General features: G+C 44.0%; 2 protein-coding genes across 2 annotated transcripts; both read left to right on the forward strand.

The window, feature by feature from the left end:
* Positions 1–601: 601 nt before the first annotated feature.
* On the forward strand, positions 602–4258 carry LOC139552739 (uncharacterized). Its single transcript, XM_071364766.1, has 2 exons — positions 602–1201; positions 2115–4258. Exon 2 carries the CDS (start codon positions 2117–2119, stop codon positions 3008–3010), a length of 894 nt encoding a protein of 297 aa, XP_071220867.1. The 5' UTR covers positions 602–1201; positions 2115–2116; the 3' UTR covers positions 3011–4258.
* A 5719-nt stretch (positions 4259–9977) lies between these two features.
* On the forward strand, positions 9978–18864 carry LOC139552740 (putative monooxygenase p33MONOX). The gene is made up of 8 exons (XM_071364767.1): positions 9978–10131; positions 12082–12186; positions 12353–12543; positions 14924–15044; positions 15259–15386; positions 15628–15752; positions 17353–17519; positions 17838–18864. Exons 2-8 carry the CDS (start codon positions 12162–12164, stop codon positions 18050–18052), a joined length of 972 nt encoding a protein of 323 aa, XP_071220868.1. The 5' UTR covers positions 9978–10131; positions 12082–12161; the 3' UTR covers positions 18053–18864.
* The last annotated feature ends 2966 nt before the right edge of the window (positions 18865–21830 follow it).

Raw genomic sequence — 21830 nt, forward strand, 5'->3', positions numbered from 1 at the left:
ACAACTGTGGCTCAGTTGGTAGAGCATGGTGCTTTCAAAGCCAGGGTTATGGGTTTGATACCCATGGGGGACCCGTATGAAAATGTATGAAGTTGCTCTGGATCAGAGCATCTGCTAAATGACTGTAATGTTGTTCCTAGATGGAGTAGAGGAACAGTAGAATAGGGATGAGCCATATTGCATCTCTGCCCTGTGTTGAATCCAAGGGCCCATTAACCTCTCCTCCTCACAATATCTCTCCTCTCCTCCTTATGATATCTCTCCTCCTCTCCTCCTAACAATATCTCTTCTCCTCACGATATCTCTCCTCCTCATGATATCTCTCCTCCTCACGATATGTCTCCTCCTCAGCCTCCTCTCATTCTCTCCTCCTCAAGATATCTCTCTTCCTCTCTAAATACAGCCTCTTTCCTCCTCTTCCTCCCTTGCCTAACCTCCTCCTCTTCTTCTCTCTATTCCTCTCCCCCCACTCCTTGTTTCTCCTACACTCTGTACATCCATAAAATCAATTTTCCACATGATTATGCTCAGCCACAGAATGGGATGGAGGTGCTATTTTTAGCCGGCTAAGGGAGGAGAGGGAAAGCAGGGAAGCGAGAGAGAAAAGGGGGTGGGGACAAGTCATTATTTTCGTGCTGTAGCTGTAGCTGGGAGAGAGATTGGAGATCACCAGTTGGTTGGAGGCAGCTTGGCTAGAGGCAGCTTGGTTGGAGATCACCAGTTGGTTGGAGGCAGCTTGACTAGAGGTAGCTTGGTTGGAGATCACCAGTTGGTTGGAGGCAGCTTGGCTAGAGGCATTTTGGTTGGAGATCACCAGTTGGTTGGAGGCAGCTTGACTAGAGGCAGCTTGGTTGGAGATCACCAGTTGGTTGGAGGCAGCTTGGCTAGAGGCAGCTTCGTTGGAGATCACCATTTGGTTGGAGGCAGCTTGACTAGAGGCAGCGTGGTTGGAGATCACCAGTTGGTTGGAGGCAGCTTGACTAGAGGCAGCGTGGTTGGAGATCACCAGTTGGTTGGAGGCAGCTTGACTAGAGGCAGCGTGGTTGGAGATCACCAGTTGGTTGGAGGCAGCTTGGCTAGAGGCAGCTTGGTTGGAGATCACCAGTTGGTTGGAGGCAGCTTGGCTAGAGGCGGAGAGAGGGGTGAGAGCAGGCAACGGAGACGAGCAAACGACACCACCTGAAAGACAGATAAGACACAGGTAAGAAGCTCTGCTATATTCTACATAGAACAGGCAAAGCCAGACCCCTGGACTGATAGCTATACACATCGATGGTACGTGCCCTGAGGAAATTAAATGGTTATATCAGAGCATGCATGGCCAAGCAATAACTACACTGGCATTTTCTGTTAAAATAGACACACTGATGCTCTATGGATTTTTGTTATATAGATACAGATGTTTAAAATGTAATTAATTCAAGTATGTGGGATGTGTAAAGCAGATGTACGTCATTGGAGAGGAGGTTATGTAATAGGGATTTGGTTTGTTATGCACTTAGTCCCCTGCCTAATGTAGGTTAGTAACAATGGCTGGCTGTTCATTTTCCAGTCTGTGTTCTTGACCACTGTTCCTGAGACATAATGAGTTGTTCCTGAGACAACATTAGGAGGATAGGGAGGGAGGGGCATAATGGGTCCTAAAATGGAGAGCTGTGTCATGTTGCCCTCAAGAAAAGGAAAGGTGGTAGTGTAAGCCCACCCAAAGTTTTTTTGTTCTTACATATTTATTTGTGTGTGGGAATATATTTTTGTTGTTAGGTGGGTGGATTATGTGTGCGTATGCGTGTGCCCACTTTGCTCTCCTATTGCATTGTAATATGAGCACACCCTGAGATGTGGTGAGGGAGAGGTTACCATGGAGACAGGCTCAGCACATCTTCCTGTAAACGATTGCACATACGCACTTTCAAAACGCATGTTACACTTTGCCTGTATTTTCATTTTGCCTCTATTCAATTAACTAGATGATAATTGATCATTCATGCCATAATTATCATGGCATTGTTTACATTTGACCAAATCCAAGCTTTACAAAAACAAAATATCTCAATCATTCCGAGGCTCTTCCCAGAGACTGACCTGACCAGCCTCTCTCTCCCTCCTGTTCCCAGGCATGCGTCCCCGCTCCAGATTCCTGGCTAAGAGGGGCCTACCCACCATCAGGGAGGGATATGAGGAGCTGGTCCAGGACATGAACCAGGCCAACAGCCTCCACCTCCCTCCCCATGGCCAGGTCCACTCCTCTCTGTCTACCCAGGACTACTTCCTGTCCATCTGTCAGCTCGCCCGCCCAACCTTCCCCCTGGCCCAACCTGACTGTGACATCCTCACTGTGGGCTCGATGGCCTCTCTGAGGCCCTGCCTGAGGCTGCACAGACTGAGGGACCCTGTGCCACTCTGTCAGCCTCTGATTTCCAATGTCAGCCACCACACACAGTTAGAGCAGGAGGAGAGTCAGAGTGAGTGTAGTGGCCCAGAGAGAGTGGTGAATGTCAGCTCAGGTCAGACCTCCAGTAGGGTTCTCCCCAGTGTCTCGGACCCCCTAGAGTTCATCTACGGTCATGGGGAGGCACTCCTCTTAGCTGCCTGTCGCGCCCCTGACTCACAGGGCTGTAAGGGTGAGGGGAGAGAGAGTGTGACCCAGCGTCGATCACAACCCCCACTACGCGCCGACAGTTTCCCACGCATGTGTTCCACGCTTCTGACACAGCACAAAGGCAGCTGCCCTGAGCTCTGCCTGATGGACCCCTCTGACCAAGAGAAGCCAAACCCTGACCCTGCTCCACCACAGACATCTTCATCAGACCAGCAGAAACCTGATGCCTCCAGCTCACTCTCCTGGAGGTTCCAGAACGACTCAGACAGGTCCCCTGCTGGTGTGAGGGGGAAGTGCACTCGCTACATGGACAAACACACAATGGTATCGCACTGGATCGCTGACTGTCGCTCGGCCTGGAGAGAAGCCAGAGTCAGGGTGTGCATGCTTCCTGCCATAGCAGAGATGTAGACACGTAGCTCAGGTACAACCCTGTAAAGCCCTGCTGAGTATTGTACATAATTGATCCTTGATGTACTATACGTCCCACTTGATTGGTATGTTTGGACAATGCAGGCCCATATTGCAACATCTTCTCCTCAATGAGTTTTCATACCTGACCTTTTTTTTTTTTACAGTTTGTAGTTTAAGACATATTGTAAACTAGCGTATGCCTCACAAAATATCACAGTCGGTGTAAAGTTGATCATGCCTATGGAAGACATCAGCGTTAGGGTAGCCTCTGGAATCCAGGCTTCTTACAGTAGTTGAACGAGACAGGATTTTGGAAGACTAGTATTTGGGTGAATAAAGATATGTGGAAAATATGCTTAAATTTTCTAAGAGGATTATGTACAAAGACCAACAATGAAAAAACATGACGGATCCTAATCTTTCCGGTGTAGCGAGTGAGTGATTCCATAACTATCGCACTCCGTTCTTTGCTAATGATAACTCTGGTCAAATCCCGTTGGCAGCTAAAACAGGAAAACCATTCTACTTCTAGAGTTTCATAACAAGTGAAATGGTACAGTGTTAGAATCAGAGCTGAAGAAAATGTGATCCTATAGCTAGTTCAGGCTCCCTGTATTATATTTAAACTCAGATTATTCCCAGTGGTTCTGAAAATGTTTCTTGTGATTTCCTCTCACCTGTATGATATATGAGTTATGCAATGACAAAGTAGGTGTGTGCAAAACTGATCAGTCTATTTCAATCTTCCACTTAATAAAGCCATGATGAAATAGTACAGATATGTTCAATCATATCATGTAATTCCCACTGAGTGAAACAGCATGTGAGATTGTTGTATTTGACTTTTTGATTGTGTGTTCTAATGGTCCTCAAAATATATCAATTGAAAGACAATATTATCATTGACTTGTAAATGGTTGAGAGTGCAGTCATGCTCCCGAGTGGCGCAGCGGTCTAAGGCACTGTATTGCAGTGCTAGAGGTGTCACTACAGACCCCGGTTTGTTTCCAGGTTATGTCACAACCGGCCCGTGATCAGGAGTCCCATAGGACGGCGCACAATTGGCCCAGCAATGTTCGGGTTAGGGGATGGTTTGGCCAGGGGTGGTAGGCTGTCATTGTAAATAAGAATTTGTTTGTAACTGACTTGCCTGGTTAAAAAACATTATTTGATCATGTATAGTATGGCTTTTGTACCTCTTTCCATTGTTGACCAGTAATCTAATAAATTATGTGTTTCACCCTGCCTGTGATTGTCAGTCAATATGCTCCAAAACATAGACCTTTGCACTTCTCTTAAATAATTCTCAATCTTTTCTTTAAATAAATTGAAATTGAAAAAAAAACTTTTGGGCTCCACACGTTGTTATTGAATTGTAGACATTGCAAAAAAATGCTTTGGGGGGGAAACCTTAAGTTTACAATGTTAATTAAGAACATGAAAACAAATGGCAAGGACAAAATGATTGGCACCAAGGAGCTAATACTTGATTAAACAGTCTTTGGCGAAGATTAACTTGCTGCACCTTTCTACTGCCAATTTGGCCCACTCTTCAGCTGCAAACTGTTACATTTCTTCAGTGTTGAGTGGGGTCTTCCACTAACTGCTGTTTTCAGATCTTGCCATAGGTTTATGATTCAGATCTGGACTCATCGCTGGTTGTTGTCCTGCTGGAAGACACACAAACTTCAACACAGACCCATATGTTGGTCTCCAAAACACCTTGATAATCTGCTGATTTCATAATGTCTTGCACACCTTTAAGGCCCCCAGTACAAGAGGCAGCAAAGCAACCCCACAGCATTATCGAACCTCCACCATGTTTGATTGTAGGGAGGGTGCTTTGTTGGATGCTTGGATGCAACAAAGGATGCTTTGTTGCGAAATAGGAAGCCAATTCTAGATTTAAATTTAACTTTGGATTGGAGATGTTTGATGTGAGTCTGGAAGGAGAGTTTACAGTCTAACCAGACACCTAGGTATTTGTAGTTGTCCACATACAGTGGGGCAAAAAAGTATTTAGTCAGCCACCAATTGTGCAAGTTCTCCCACTTAAAAAGATGAGAGAGGCCTGTAATTTTCATCATAGGTACACTTCAACTATGACAGACAAAATGAGAAAAAAAATCCAGAAAATCACATTGTAGGATTTTTTATGAATTTATTTGCAAATTATGGTGGAAAATAAGTATTTGGTCAATAACAAAAGTTTATCTCAATACTTTGTTATATACCCTTTGTTGGCAATGACAGAGGTCAAACGTTTTCTGTAAGTCTTCACAAGCTTTTCACACACTGTTGCTGGTATTTTGGCCCATTCCTCCATGCAGATCTCCTCTAGAGCAGTGATGTTTTGGGGCTGTTGCTGGGCAACACGGACTTTCAACTCCCTCCAAAGATTTTCTATGGGGTTGAGATCTGGAGACTGGCTAGGCCACTCCAGGACCTTGAAATGCTTCTTACGAAGCCACTCCTTCGTTGCCCGGGCGGTGTGTTTGGGATCATTGTCATGCTGAAAGACCCAGCCACGTTTCATCTTCAATGCCCTTGCTGATGGAAGAAGGTTTTCACTCAAAATCTCACGATACATGGCCCCATTCATTCTTTCCTTTACACGGATCAGTCGACCTGGTCCCTTGGCAGAAAAACAGCCCCAAAGCATGATGTTTCCACCCCCATGCTTCACAGTAGGTATGGTGTTCTTTGGATGCAACTCAGCATTCTTTGTCCTCCAAACACGACGAGTACCAAAAAGTTATATTTTGGTTTCATCTGACCATATGACATTCTCCCAATCTTTTTCTGGATCATCCAAATGCTCTCTAGCAAACTTCAGACGGGCCTGGACATGTACTGGCTTAAGCAGGGGGACACGTCTGGCACTGCAGGATTTGAGTCCCTGGCGGCGTAGTGTGTTACTGATGGTAGGCTTTGTTACTTTGGTCCCAGCTCTCTGCAGGTCATTCACTAGGTCCCCCCGTGTGGTTCTGGGATTTTTGTTCACTGTTCTTGTGATCATTTTGACCCCACGGGGTGAGATCTTGCGTGGAGCCCCAGAACGAGGGAGATTATCAGTGGTCTTGTATGTCTTCCATTTCCTAATAATTGCTCCCACAGTTGATTTCTTCAAACCAAGCTGCTTACCTATTGCAGATTCAGTCATCCCAGCCTGGTGCAGGTCTACAATTTTGTTTCTGGTGTCCTTTGACAGCTCTTTGGTCTTGGCCATAGTGGAGTTTGGAGTGTGACTGTTTGAGGTTGTGGACAGGTGTCTTTTATACTGATAACAAGTTCAAACAGGTGCCATTAATACAGGTAACGAGTGGAGGACAAAGGAGCCTCTTAAAGAAGAAGTTACAGGTCTGTGAGAGCCAGAAATCTTGCTTGTTTGTAGGTGACCAAATACTTATTTTCCACCATCATTTGCAAATAAATTTATTAAAAATCCTACAATGTGATTTTCTGGATTTTTTTTTCTCATTTTGTCTGTCATAGTTGAAGTGTACCTATGATGAAAATTACAGGCTTCTCTCATCTTTTTAAGTGGGAGAACTTGCACAATTGGTGGCTGACTAAATACTTTTTTGCCCCACTGTATTCTAAGTCAGAACCGTCCAGAGTAGTGATGCTGGGCGGGCGGGCAGGTGCAGGCAGCGATTGGTTGAATAGCATGCATTTAGTTTTACTTGTATTTAAGAGCAGTTGGAGGCCACGGAAGGAAAGTCGTATGGCATTGAAGCTCGTCTGGAGAAGGGCCAGAAGTATACAGAATGGTGTCGTCTGAGTAGAGGTGGATCAGAGACTCACCAGCAGCAAGAACGACATCATTGATGTATACAGAGAGTCGACCCAAGAATTGAACCCTGTGGCACCCCCATAGAGACTGCCAGAGGCCCGGACAACAGGCCCTCCGATTTGACACACTGAACTCTATCAGAGAAGTAGTTGGTGAACCAGAGAAGTAGTTGGTGAACCTTTCTGTCCAGCAGGGTCAACCAAAAACACTTGGCCTGATTGTAGGATGGCCGAGGTGTTAAGCATGTCCCAGTTTAGGTCACCTAACATTACAAACTCTGAAGATAAATGGGGGGGAAATTAATTCACATATGGTGTCCAGGGCGCAGCTGGGGGCTGAGGGGGGTCTGTAACAAGTGGCAACAGTGAGGGACTTATTTCTGGAAAGGTGGATAATTAAAAGTAGAAGCTCGAACTGTTTGGGCACAGACCTGGATAGTATGACAGAACTCTGCAGGCTATCTCTGCAGTAGATTGCAACTCCACCCCCTTTGCAGTTCTGTCGTGGTGGAAAATGTATACACATACATAAAGGCATTTTTCAGCTATGATTTTACCACTCAGAATCCAGAATGGATATGACAATGGGGCCAGCACAGGATGTAATACACCCTTACAACAATCTACTTTTTGTTCTTCTTGACTTGTTATCTGGTAAACTGCTACTATGTATCAAGAAAAGAGCCCCAAATAGGGGTTAGTGTACTCCAGTAAAAAAGGGCTGGTTTAGTTAAAAACTATTGCCCTGTGTCCCCGTTCATAGGGGCATGAGAGACTAGTCAGTGGTAGAATTGAGTTGGCACTTTATTGGCCCAAACACCCATAGACCCACAAGGTTGAGGTTACTCATGGACAGTAATTAGTCATATTTTTTTTGTTTGTTGCATTGATGCATTGTGTCTTCAAACTGTCCAAGAATAGGATCCAAAGTGTTAGGAAATATTTGTTCCCATAATTACAAAGGAGGATGTCTCTCCTCATACCTCTGGCACTTTAGTCAGACTGCCAGACTGTGCACCACAGAGCCAATCAGGAGAGAATACATACAGGTCAACGGTGCCAATTGAAAGTCAAGGGGTGTGTCTGTGCCTTTTGGATTACTCTCTCTTTACAGAGAACCCCTGTGGTTCAAGTCAAGAGCTACCCTTCCTATTTCAGTCTGCTCTGCACATGTCTAAAAGTGACAGAGCCAGCAGCCAAGAGAGTTTTTCACAGTATGTCATAAAAAAATATTACACTTATGAATGTATGTAAAATGCTAATATGTATTAGATCCAGTACAATGGAATAACTAAGACCTGAATTTGAATGCAGCGTGTTCCGATTCCTCCTTCTCTTTTTGTCCAGCAGGGTCAACCAAAAACACGTGGCCTGATGGTTCATGCAGATACTGGTGAAGCAATATAGAAAAGTATTGATCCCTTAAATGATTTTACTATTAAATGACCCATATCACAACCCTCATACCTCTTCACAAAAATGTACCTAAATCAATTTTGGAAAAAGGATTTTACTCACAAAAGACATAGGAACTTATTTTCCCAGTTAGAAATAGTAGGCCATGCATCAAATAACTATTTTCATCAGAAAAACAAACCCTCAAATGCAATATTGCATTTTGTAAGTTGTCTGCAGGTGGCTTGTTGTGAATGCACTCAAATATCAAGTCATTATCAGGTTATGTAAACTGCGTTCTGATTCTCAACGTAGAAGGATTTGTCTTAATGTACAGTATATGAAGGTTATGCTATAAAAAGGATTATTTCACGTTATCAAGCTCACTGTGACTGACAAATCACTGCCTATTACTGTGATTAAAAAGAGCATATGAAACACTGTTTTTCATGAGGCCGACATGTGCGCCTTCCTTTAAGCACCTCTGTTCCATCACCTCTCCTGTCCTTCATCCATACCACATACAGCCATTTGTGGATCTTTTCAGTGTCCATGTGAAAGATAGTTATTGTGAGGATGGAACATTTGTTGACTTAAAAGTTTTTTTTTAAACACCCATGTAAAATGAAGTTCTGCAAAGCTTACAGATTTAAATCTAATAGCATGAGATGAATGTAGACAAACATCAGAGTGTGCAATATGAAGGTATAGTCAGTGGACTTTCTGAACCTTGTTTGAAGTCACCAGGTCACATGACCAAGGAGCTATTGAAATTCTACATTTTTTTTAAATGAATGGAAACCCATGTGAGATAAAAATGGACAAACTAAAGGGTGTGCAATATAGAAGGGTAGTCAGTGGACATACTGGGCCTTGTTTGAAGTCATTAGGTCACATGACCAAGGAGCTATTGAAATTCTACATTTTGAAAATTCATGTAAAACCATGTGAGATAAAAATGGACAAACTAAAGGGTGTGCAATGTGTAGGCCCACTGAGTGGACATTCTGAACCTTGTTTGAAGTCACCAGATCACATGACCAAGGAGCTATTGAAATTCTACATTTTGAAAAAAAATATATAGATATTGTGAGATGAGAATTGACAAACTAAAGGGTGTGCGATATAGAAGAGTAGTCAGTGGACATTCTGAACCTTGTTTGAAGTAAGTATGTCACATGACCAAGGAGCCATTGAAATTTGAATATAAAAAAGTTTGTACTTTGTTCACGCTCCCTAACTAATTCAACTAGGAATACAGAACGCTGTTCACATTTCCACATGTTTATTAGCTTTGGAAAGCAAATTAATGTCTAAATCGTGAAAATAAGACCCGTGCAATGTTGTGCGCAATTTTTCCAACATCATGACACTTATTTGGAGTCTGTGGCTCAAGTGGTTTGAAAGCTATTGAGGTTTGAAAGCGCGAATATCCGTCGAATATCGAACTTGAAACTATCTACCTCGGTGAGATTTATAGCATGGTAAATAACAGATTAGAAAATCCTAGAATTAAACAGGGACGTTATTTATATATAAAAATAAAATAATTAGATTACAATGTATATAAAACGTAGTTTCAAGACCTCGTATGTGCAAGCCTTGTTATGGACATTGCTATCTGAATATCAACGGTATCAGCCCAATAGTAGATTTGTGCAAACAAGTCACACAGTGCCCCCAGTGACAGGAGTCAGGACATAACAATCAAATCAAATTAAATAAAATGGTATTGCATTTGTCGCGAGACTACACAAAACCACGTACCATCACTGTCCGGAATTTCCTTTATTCTTCAGATAGGGAACTGGATATCATGGCTGAGATGTGTCTTTGGTGTTCTGTAACCTTTCCCATTGACATTGTAAGGTTACGACTGTTTTCATCTTTAACGTGTCTGTTGTAAGCGGCGTGGGGCTTTTTATCTGGTAAGTTTCAACTAAATTGTACGTGTTAGATCGTGTTTTTCATTCTATCGTCACCATTGTTGCGGTAACCCAAGCATCATGATCGCTCGCTAGCAAGCTGAGAATTCTCAATTACTCACTAGCTTGCTATGGCTGGTCATCTGCTTCGTATAATGCAATTGAAAGTTTATTGTTGTAGTTAGGCATTAGATTTTATTTGACCAACAAACAGTTTTGGTCCTCTCAGAACCGCTATTCTATTCCACTCGATGTGTCAATTATCACCGTCTGACACGTAACGTAAAATCGATAAGAAATGATTAGATTATCCGATAAATGTAATTGTGTGCCATATTCACGGATATTAACTAGTGTTTATAAGGGGAAACGTAGTCATTTGCACAACTGAATGCTTTCAACCGAAATGTGTCTTCCGCATTTAACCCAACCCCTCTAAACCAGAGAGGCTGCATTAATCGACGCCCAGGGAGCAATTGTTGTGGGGATTAAATGCCTTGCTCAAGGGCAGAACCTTGACTGCTCGGAGATTCGAACAAGCAGCTTTTCAGTTACTGTCCCAACTCTCTAACTGCTCGACTACCAGTCACGCATAACTATATAGCGTATACTGTGCTGTTCTGACGAGCCATTATCTGCTCTAGTTTAGAGCTGTTGTTCTGAACATGGCCCCAGCCACAGACCACCTGTCTGACATGTCCTCTTCTTATTGCTGTGTTTTGTTCCTTTCCAGCGTTCCAGGTCTGTACTCCTCCTCCTGTCCCACAATGCTTTATCAGCAGGCCTTATTGTCTGAGAGTGAGCCAGATTAACCCAGCCTATTGTAGTGGTCATTAATTCCATTCAGCACTACACACATGGTTAGCATGGGCCTCTATATCAGGGATGGTGGGGGGGTCACAAAAAATCAGTACGCACATCCATACACACACCACCGTTTTAGGGCCCGGGGCCCTAAGCAAAATTTAGTTGCCCCCCCCCCCCCCCAAATTGCGAGCAAAATATTTTAACAGACCTGCAATTCTACACATTTTTGCCATGGGTTGTAGAGAAAAGATTGCAGATCTAAAGCAAGTTTGCTGCAATTCTACACATTTTGCCATCTGGTGGTGAGAAGATTTTGCAATTTCATAAGTTTCATGCAATTCTATTAATTTTGCCATTGGGCAGAGAGAAAAATGTGACATTTTACAGCTAATATCCTGCAATTCTACACATTTTGCAATGGGGGGGATTGATCAGTGGGCATAAAGGAGGTCGGATCACCAGTTGCCCATCTCAGCTCTATAGCATTGAACTAGCCTACATTTCAGGTCGTGTTCTGTAGTGAAGACTTCGACCTCCCTGGCACATTTGTCCAGTCTGCTTTCTCAAATAGCACGGGAGAATAGAACACTAAAACAGAACACAACACCATATCAGCTGCCAAGGAGAGAAACATTGACTCACCCCAGCAGCGCAATGCTGTCAATAAACAAGCTGTTACCCTTGTTTTGACTAAGGCTGTCAATAAACAAGCTGTTACCCTTGTTTTGACTAAGGCTGTCAATAAACAAGCTGTTACCCTTGTTTTGACTAAGGCTGTCAATAAACAAGCTGTTACCCTTGTTTTGACTAAGGCTGTCAATAAACAAGCTGTTACCGTTGTTTTGACTAAGGCTGTCAATAAACAAGCTGTTACCCTTGTTTTGACTAAGGCTGTCAATAAACAAGCTGTTACCCTTGTTTTGACTAAGGCTGTCAATAAACAAGCTGTTACCGTTGTTTTGACTAAGGTTGCTTACTGTCATTGGCCACTGACTCCAGCATGCACCTGGAAGTTTTCCCATGATTATCTGATATTGTTTCTTTGAAATGAGCATGTACACTGTACATTTAATTACAAATAAAATAGTGATTTAAAAAAGGTTTTTCGGGGTTGTTGAAATTTGATATTCTCTTCCTCCCCTGAAGGTCCAGTCCAGTCTTTTGTCAGCTTGGATTCATCTGAACACTACCTCATTGTCAGCCATAAGAGTCGGCCTTCTGAAACAATGTCCAGGTCAGGAGATATACCAGGTAGGGCTGGGGGGCAGTGAGAGTGGGCATTACAGTGTTGTGTACTTGTTTTTAAATGGTTATATGTAAACATATGCTTTCAACACATATAGCTCATAATTTCATGTATTTTGAGACCATTTTGAGTGATTTTTAGAGTTTTAATGCTTCAACATTCCCCCCTCAGCCCTGGAGTCTGGGACCTCAGAGGGGCTCCTGGGAGGCATGTCCCTACCTGTTGGCATGACCCGCCGTGCCATGAACTATGATGACAACATGGAGGCGCCCATGTCCCCGCCTCCCTCTGATATCAACATCAACAACCTGTGGGCGAAGAGGCCCGTCGTCCCACCCAGGAGGTTCCGTCATCAGGCTGAGGTAGATGCCACACTTCCACTGCTCTCTAGCCTCACAGTTCAGATGGTGCTGTGTCTGTCCGTCAGTGGAGGCTGCTGAGCGGTTGATGGCACATAATGGGTAGAACAGAGCAAATGGAATGGCATCAAACACATGGAAACCATTAGTTTGCTGTATTTGCTACCATTCCACTGATTCCGCTCCAGCCATTACCGGGAGCCCGTTCTCCCCAATTAAGGTGCCACCAAACTCCTGTGCCGTCAGTATTCATAAAGCGTCTCGGGGTAGGAGTGTTGATCTAGAATCAGGTCCCCCGTCTATGTAAACGTATTCATTAGATCTAAAAGGCAAAACTGATGCTACATCAGCCCTCATACTCTGACACGCTGATGTGTCAATGTGATGCCATTCTACTAGGCTATGTACAGATCCTGTTGTATTGCTGCATTACTATAGTTAATATTTACTGTATACACAGTGCATTCGGCAAGTATTCAGACCCCTTGACTTTTTCCACATTTTGTTATGTTACAGCCTTATTCTGAAATGAATTCAATTGTTCCCCCCCCCCCTCAATCTACACCCAATACCCAATAATGATAAAACAAAAACAGGTTTTTAGATATGTTTGCAAATGTATAAAATAAAAAAACTGATATAACATTTACATAAGTATTCAGACCCTTTACTCAGTACTTTGTTGAAGCACATTTAGCAGCGATTACAGCCTCGAGTCTTCTTAGGTATTACGCTAAAAGCTTGGAACCTGTATTTGGGGAGTTTCTCTGCAGATCCTCTCAAGCTCGGTCAGGTTGGATGGGGAGCGTCAATGCACAGCTGTTTTCAGGTCTCCAGAGATGTTCGATCGTGTTCAAGTCTGGGCTCTGGCTGAGCCACTCAAGGACATTCAGAGACGTGTCCCGAAGCCACTCATGCATTGTCTTGGTTGTGTGCTTAGGGTTGTTGTCCTGTTGGAAGTTGAACCTTCACCCCAGTCTGAGGTCCTGAGCGCTCCGGAGAAGGTTTTCATCAAGGATCTCTATACTTTTCTACAATTTCCCTCGATCCTGACTAGTCTCCCAGTCCCTGCTGAAAAACAACCTCCAGACGTGACGCTTGTCATTCAGGCCAAGGAGTTCAATCTTGGTTTCATCAGACCAGAGAATCTTGTTTCTCATGGTCTGAGTCCTTTAGGTGCCTTTTGGCAAACTCCAAGCGGGCTGTCATGTGCCTTTTTACTGAGGAGTGGCTTCCGTCTGGCCACTCTACCATAAAGGCCTGATTGGTGGAGTGGTGCAGAGATGGTTTTCCTTCTGGAAGGTTCTCCCATCTCCCTGGAGGAACTCTAGAGTTCTGTCAGAGTGACCATCGGGTTCTTGGTCAACTCCCTGATCAAGGCCCTTCTCCCCCGATTGATCAGTTTGTCCAGGCGGCCAGCTCTAGTAAGAGTGTTGGTGGTTCCAAATGTCTTCCATTTAACAACGATGGAGGCCACTGTGTTCTAGGGGACCTTCAATGCTGCAGAAATGTTTGGGTACCCTTCCCCAGATCTATGCCTCAACACAATCCTCTCTCGGAGCTCTATGGACAATTCCTTCGACCTCATGGCTTGGTTTTTGCTCTGACATGCACTGTCAACTGTGGGACCTTATATAGGCAACTGTGTGCCTTTTCTAAATCATGTCCAATCAATTGAATTTACCACAGGTGGACTCAAATCACGTTGTAGAAACATCACAAGGATGATCAATGGAAACAGGATGCACCTGAGCTCAAATTCGAGTTTCATGGCAGAACGGTCTGAATACTTATGTAAATGTATTTCTGTTTTATTTTTAATACATTTCAAAAATGTCTAAACCTCTCAGCCTATTGTCAAACTGTGTTTAGACATTTGTCATTATGGGGTATTGTGTGTAGATGAGGGGGAAAAAATATTTTGTCCATTTTAGAATAAGGTTGTAATGTAACAAAATGTGAATGGGCAAGACAGAAAAGTAAATGCCTTTGAACAGGGTATGGTCATAGGTGCCAGGTACACCGGTTTGTGTCAAGAACAGCAACGCAGCTGGGTTTTTCACGCTCAACAGTTTCCCGTTTGTATCAAGAATGGTCCACCACCAAAAGGACATGGAGCCGACTTGACACAACTGTGGGAAGCATTGGCGTCAACATGGGACAGCATCCCTGTGGAACGCTTTCGACGCCTTGTAGAGTCCACGCCTGACAAATTTAAGCTGTGGTGGTGGGGGGGGTGCAGTTCAATATTAGGAAGGTGTTAATGTTTTTTTTACTCTGTGTCTATGACCCCAGGTGTACCTATTCATGCAAATGCTCCTCTAACTGCCTTTGTGATCCATTGGTGTGTTTTTTTGTTGTTGTTTTTCTCTCGTTTTTAAAGGAGGATGAATCTGGAATTACCCTAACCCACGCTGCGACTTTTGACCCTGGCCACAGGCCAAATATGCCTGTCGTGGTGAAGGCCAAAGCCTCCTCCATCATCATCAACTCTCTGATGACCAGTAAGACTTTACCATGATCGTGAATGATGGTTACTATATTGTTGGTGTATTAACCTCAGCATGACCTATTCCAATCTTGCTGCTCATTAATGGAACACTGATTAGCTTTTATTTTGATTGTAATCAAGCTCGTATTGGATAACGTTAGGCTGTCTGTCTCCTCAGCGGAGAAACACGTCCTCCTTTAATACAGTATGTTGTCTGTTTTTTCCAGAGCAAACCCAGGACAGCATGTACAGGTTTGAGCAGCAGGCTGGGCTGAGAGACACTGGGTACACCCCCCATAAGGGCCTCACTGCTGAGGAGACCCGCCACCACCACCGCATGCCTGAGTCATTCCAAGTGGGTCTTTATTTTATTGCTTACCGAGGCACGACTTTATTTTCCTGGAGTCAGATAATTATTAACAGAAATATACATCCATATTTTTATTAAATGTTTTTTCCTTTATGATAGGTTTGATAAAGCATAAACAAAGTGAAATTAGTGAACCCTCAATCTTAGTTAGCAATCTATGTCAAGGAGGAGTGATTCACAAGGTTTTACTGTTAATAATATTCATCACATGATGTATTGCCTGTAGAAAATGAACATTCCAACTGTGGATATGGGAGCGGGACATAAGGGAGGACATGAGGACAAGCAAACATCATCTGCTCAGTCCACCCCTAATACCACTCCTCAGAGCTCACCTAAACAGAACCGCAGGTAAGTGCAACCATGTCCTCGTTACCATTTGTTCATGGAAATATGCTGTATTTTGACCCAGGACACCAAATAAATTCAGCAAAAAACAAAACCTCACTTTTTCAGGACCCTGTCTTTCAAAGATAATTCGTAAAAATCCAAATAACTTCACAGATCTTCATTGTAAAGGGGTTTAAACACTGTTTCCCATGCTTGTTCAATGAACCATAAACACTTAATGAACATGCACCTGTGGAATGGTCATTAAGACACTAACAGCTTACAGACGGTAGGCAATTAAGGTCACAGTTATGAAAACTTAGGACACTAAAAACTTAGGACACTAAAGAGGCCTTTCTACTGACTCTGGAAAAACACCAAAAGAAAGATGCCCATCTGCGTGAACGTGCCTTAGGTATGCTGCAAGGAGGCATGAGGACTGCAGATGTTGCCAGGGCAATAAATTGCAATGTCCGTACTGTGAGATGCCTACGACAGCGCTACAGGGAGACAGGACGGACAGCTGATCATCCTCGCAGTGGCAGACCACGTTTAACAACACCTACACAGGATCGGTACATCCGAGCATCACACCTGCGGGACAGGTACAGGATGGCAACAACAACTGCCCGAGTTACACCAGGAACGCACAATCCCTCCATCAGTGCTCAGACTGTCCGCAATAGGCTGCGAGAGGCTGGACTAAGGGCTTGTAGGCCTGTTGTAAGGCAGGTCCTCACCAGACATCACTGGCAACAACGTCGCCTATGGGCACAAACCCACCATCGCTGGACCAGACAGGACTGGCAAAAAGTGCTCTTCACTGACAGTTGCGGTTTTGTCTCACCAGGGGTGATGGTCAGAGTCACATTTATCGTCGAAGGAATTAGCGTTACACCGAGGCCTGTACTCTGGAGCGGGATAGATTTGGAGGTGGAGGGTCCGTCATGGTCTGGGGCGGTGTGTTACAGCATCATCGGACTGAGCTTGCCATCCTCCTCCCTCATGTGGTACCCTTCCTGCAGGCTCATCCTGAAATGACCCTCCAGCATGACAATGCCACCAGCCATACTGCTCGTTCTGTGCATGATTTCCTGCAAGACAGGAATGTCAGTGTTCTGCCATGGCCAGCGAAGAGCCCGGATCTCAATCCCATTGAGCACGTCTGGGACCTGTTGGATCAGAGGGTGAGGGCTAAGGCCATTCCCCCAGAAATGTCCAGGAACTTGCAGGTGCCTTGGTGGAAGAGTGGGGTAACGTCTCACAGCAAGAACTGGCGAATCTGTTGCAGTCCATGAGGAGGAGATGCACTGCAGTACTTAGTATCTGGTGTGGCCACCAGCTGCATTGACAGGGACACATTATTCCATTTCTGTTAGTCACATGTCTGTGGAACTTGTTCAGTTTGTATCAGTTGCTGAATCTTGTTATATTCATACAAATATTTACACATGTTAAGTTTGCTGAAAATAAATGCAGTTTACAGTGAGCGGATGTTTCTTTTATTGCTGAGTTTACATGTGCCCTTACCCACCTTATCTAAATGAGCATGAGTATGAAGCCTATTCTGCGGCCACTGTAAAGTGGTTGACCATCTGGTATTTCTCTGTGTTCCTGGCAGGGGCTGGTTGTCCAGCCAGAGCTCGACAGCATCTGTCAGCAGCTCAGACCTCAGTACCAGCTCTAACACCAGTGTGGACATGGGTGCTGCTGAGGGGGGAGGAGCAGTCGAACGCTGGGGTATCTTTGGACCACGTCCGGTTGTTCAGAAATCCACTACCGACCCAGGTACTGACCACACCATTAATGGGATTTGGGGAGGATGATATTTTACATGTTTTCATTTTGCTTCCTCTAAACTGTAATCCTGTTGGTAGATTGGCTCAATATTCTTTGATGTGAATTACACATTAATAAGATTGTTTTTACATGGTCGTGTACTAAATTGGTACACTTGATTTTCATTGTGTATCAGACATCCTTATTTATGGTGAATTTGTGCATTTTTAACAAATTATTCTTTTGAGATGTTCATAGTCTAGGTTGAGTTTCAGTCATGTTGTCATTGTTCTCCTGTCTAAGACCAGTCCTGTGTATTCTCTCCAGGGGGTTTTGCTCTCCAGTCGTACCGCGGGGCCCAGAAGCCCACCCCCATGGAGGTGATGAAGGCTCAGGCCACTCGGCTGGCTCATGACCCTGCTGTTAACCAACAGGCCCCTCCCAAGATGGAGATCCCCACCACGGAGAGCCGTAAATCGTCAGCACGGCCGCAAAAGCTCAAACCTCGAGACATAAATATCCTCACGCCCTCAGGTTTCTGAGCTGTACCATGGTGTCACTACTCCTTCATTTTGTAGCTGGTCTACCATCTAGTCCAAGGCTCTCCAACTCTGTTCCTGGAGAGCTACCCTCCTGTAGGTTTCCACTCCAACTCTGTTCCTGGAGAGCTACCCTCCTGTAGGTTTTCACTCCAACCTGATTCAGCTTAACAACCAGCTAATTATTGGAATCAGGACAGTCTAGGACAGTCTATTCTAGTCTATTCTCTCCCCACTTCTATTATTTAACACCCTTGTTTTGCCTCAGCCTTTTGCCTTGTAATAGAACCGTGTATATTTACTTAGTATGTATGGTCCGACTGTGAAGATGTTCTGATGCATGGTGTTGCAAAGTGTAACTCTCTGACTGTTTTGACAAAGACTAAAAGTCACACTGTGTTCATGGTTTGGTCATTCAGTTGGCGTGTGAATCTCATTCAGAAGTACACTATAACTAGATTTTCATGGTCTGCAGATTCTGTAAGATGTAATGATTCACATTATGTCTCCAAGAACATTATGGTGATTATTGTTCACCCTCAAGGAAGTGTTTTTTTATTTCTTTTGTGTATCCGCATTCCTGCTGTCAAGTCGACCGCTTTGAAGTTGAAACACTGTCAGTAAAACCCTGCAACAGAATGTTAATAACATGTTGCATATTAATCAGAGAACTGTTATTATTTGATTGACCCTGTTCAGGTATTTTCACTTTTATTTTTATATATACATAGAGAAAAGATCCATATATATACCTCACCTGTGGTCTTTGTTGTAAATATCTGATTAAAAAAACAATGCTAACAACAATCAAAAAAGTATGGTTCCATCTTCCAGAATTTGGCTGAGCCATCAACCTTCCAGAAACAATGGAAAGATAGTCATCACTGCAGAGGTCAAAGAACCTGCCGGGGAAGGATGGATTTAGAAATGTAACTGTTGGTAAATTTCATAACCGTTTCTAGGGCAAGATTAGTTACTGATTGACAGGAATAGAAACCTGCAGCTGTTGTGATGTGAGGTGGTGGTCATGTCTTCAGCAGATACTAACTATCGCCAGTAGGTGGAATCCCCCTCTTTGTGACACCATCTGCACTGTGGCTGGACAACTCACAGGCTGCAGTGCTGAGATTACATTTAACCCTGTACAGTATTGCTATGTCAGACTATATCTGTGCCCCTGACTGATATACTGCCCTGTGAGATTCCCTCACGTTTACTAATTGTTAATCAAGCCAGTGAATATCAATAGCTCAGTTGTTCATGTAAAACATATAGGCACAAACAGAGCCAGTCAGCTGATATTCCCTCTATGCTTTAACATAATGGGTTTCCTCAGCCCCCCATGGCTTCATTCAAAGCCACCCTTCTTATTGCCACAGGCACAACCCATGCCTTCCAGTAATCATTCCCCCGCACCCACCAAATCTCTCCCAGAGTGACTGCATAGCATGTCATTTCCTACACCTACGCGGTGGACCCTATGGGATGTCTGGTGTTGATCTGGAGACAGCGGTCCACCCTCGCCTCGGCCTGCTGCCCAGCCAGTGACTGAGCATTCTGCTCTCTGACTTGCTGTTTGTTCTGGAGCAAAAACTCTGTGGGCCACACCAATATATCTGGGGGAGAAGGCGAGCATAGTAAAATCTTACACAAAGGAACTCTCGCCCTCAATCTTGATGCAACAAGTAACATTTTTCTATTGGCTGTCACTTGGATTCAAAGGTTTTCATGACGCAGTAGCTATTACATTTATCTTCAAGAATCTCTTCTAGACCATCCACTCTAGCACAAAGTTAAGCAATAGTTGGAATTGCCAGTTTTGGTGAGGACGTCAGATCACCATGGGAACGTTCATGGGAAGGGTTTCCCTTTCATAATAAATATATATGTTCTTTAACAGCTTTGATCCAAAGTGACTTACAGTCATGTTTCATTCCTATATAAATTGTCAGTGATGAAATTACTTTATCAACTACAATATAAATACACACAACTCAACACACTCACCAACACACTCAACAACACACTCACCAACACACTCAACAACACACTCAACAACACATTCAACAACACACACACAACATGCTGACCAACACACTCACACAACACACTCAACAACACACTCACACAACACACTCACACAACACACTCACACAACACACTCACACAACACGCTCACCAACACACTCACCAACACACTCAACAACACACTCACACAACACACTCACCAACACACTCAACAACACACTCACACAACACATTCAACAACACACACACAACATGCTGACCAACACACTCACACAACACACTCAACAACACACTCAACAACACACTCACCAACACACTCACACAACACACTCACCAACACACTCACCAACACACTCACACAACACACTCACCAACACACTCACACAACACACTCACCAACACACTCAACAACACACTCACACAACACACTCACACAACACACTCACACAACACACTCACCAACACACTCAACAACACACTCACACAACACACTCACACAACACACTCACACAACACGCTCACCAACACGCTCAACAACACGCTCAACAACACACTCAACAACACACTCACACAACACACACACCAACACACTCAACAACACACTCACAACACGCTGACCAACACACTCACACAACACACTCACACGACACACTCACACAACACACTCACACGACACACTCACACTACACACTCACACAACACACTCAACAACACACTCAACAACACACTCACACAACACACTCAACACACTCACACAACACACTCACCAACACACTCAACAACACACTCACCAACACATTCACACAACACGCTCACCAACACACTCACCAACACACTCACACAACACACTCACACAACACACTCACCAACATACTCACACAACACACTCACACAACACACTCAACGACACACTCAACGACACACTCACACAACACACTCACACAACACATTCACCAACACACTCAACAACACACTCAACAACACACTCAACAACACACTCACACAACACACTCAACAACACACTCACCAACACACTCACACAACACACTCACACATCACACTCACTCAACATACTCACACAACACACTCACACAACACACTCACCAACACACTCACTCAACACACTCACACAACACACTCACACTTCACACTCACTCAACACACTCACACAACGACACTCACCAACACAGTCAAAAACACATTCACATAACACACTCAACAACACACTCACACAACACACTCACACAACACACTCACACATCACACTCAACAACACACTCACACACACACAACTCACCAACACATTCAACAACACACTCAACAACACACTCACACAACACACTCAACAACACACTCACACAACACACTCACCAACACATTCAACAACACACTCACACAACACACTCACACAACACACTCACCAACACATTCAACAACACACTCACACAACACACTCACACAACACACTCACCAACACATTCAACAACACACTCACACAACACACTCACACAACACACTCACCAACACACTCAACAACACACTCACACAACACACTCAACAACACACTCACACAACACACTCAACAACACACTCACACAACACACTCAACAACACACTCACACAACACACTCAACAACACACTCACCAACACACTCAACAACACACTCACACAACACACTCAACAACACACTCAACAACACATTGACACATCCAGATGAACACATGTACAGGATCTACTCACAGACACAGCATC

The sequence above is a fragment of the Salvelinus alpinus genome, chromosome 24, assembly GCF_045679555.1.
Source record: "Salvelinus alpinus chromosome 24, SLU_Salpinus.1, whole genome shotgun sequence".
NCBI classification, from domain to species: domain Eukaryota; kingdom Metazoa; phylum Chordata; class Actinopteri; order Salmoniformes; family Salmonidae; genus Salvelinus; species Salvelinus alpinus.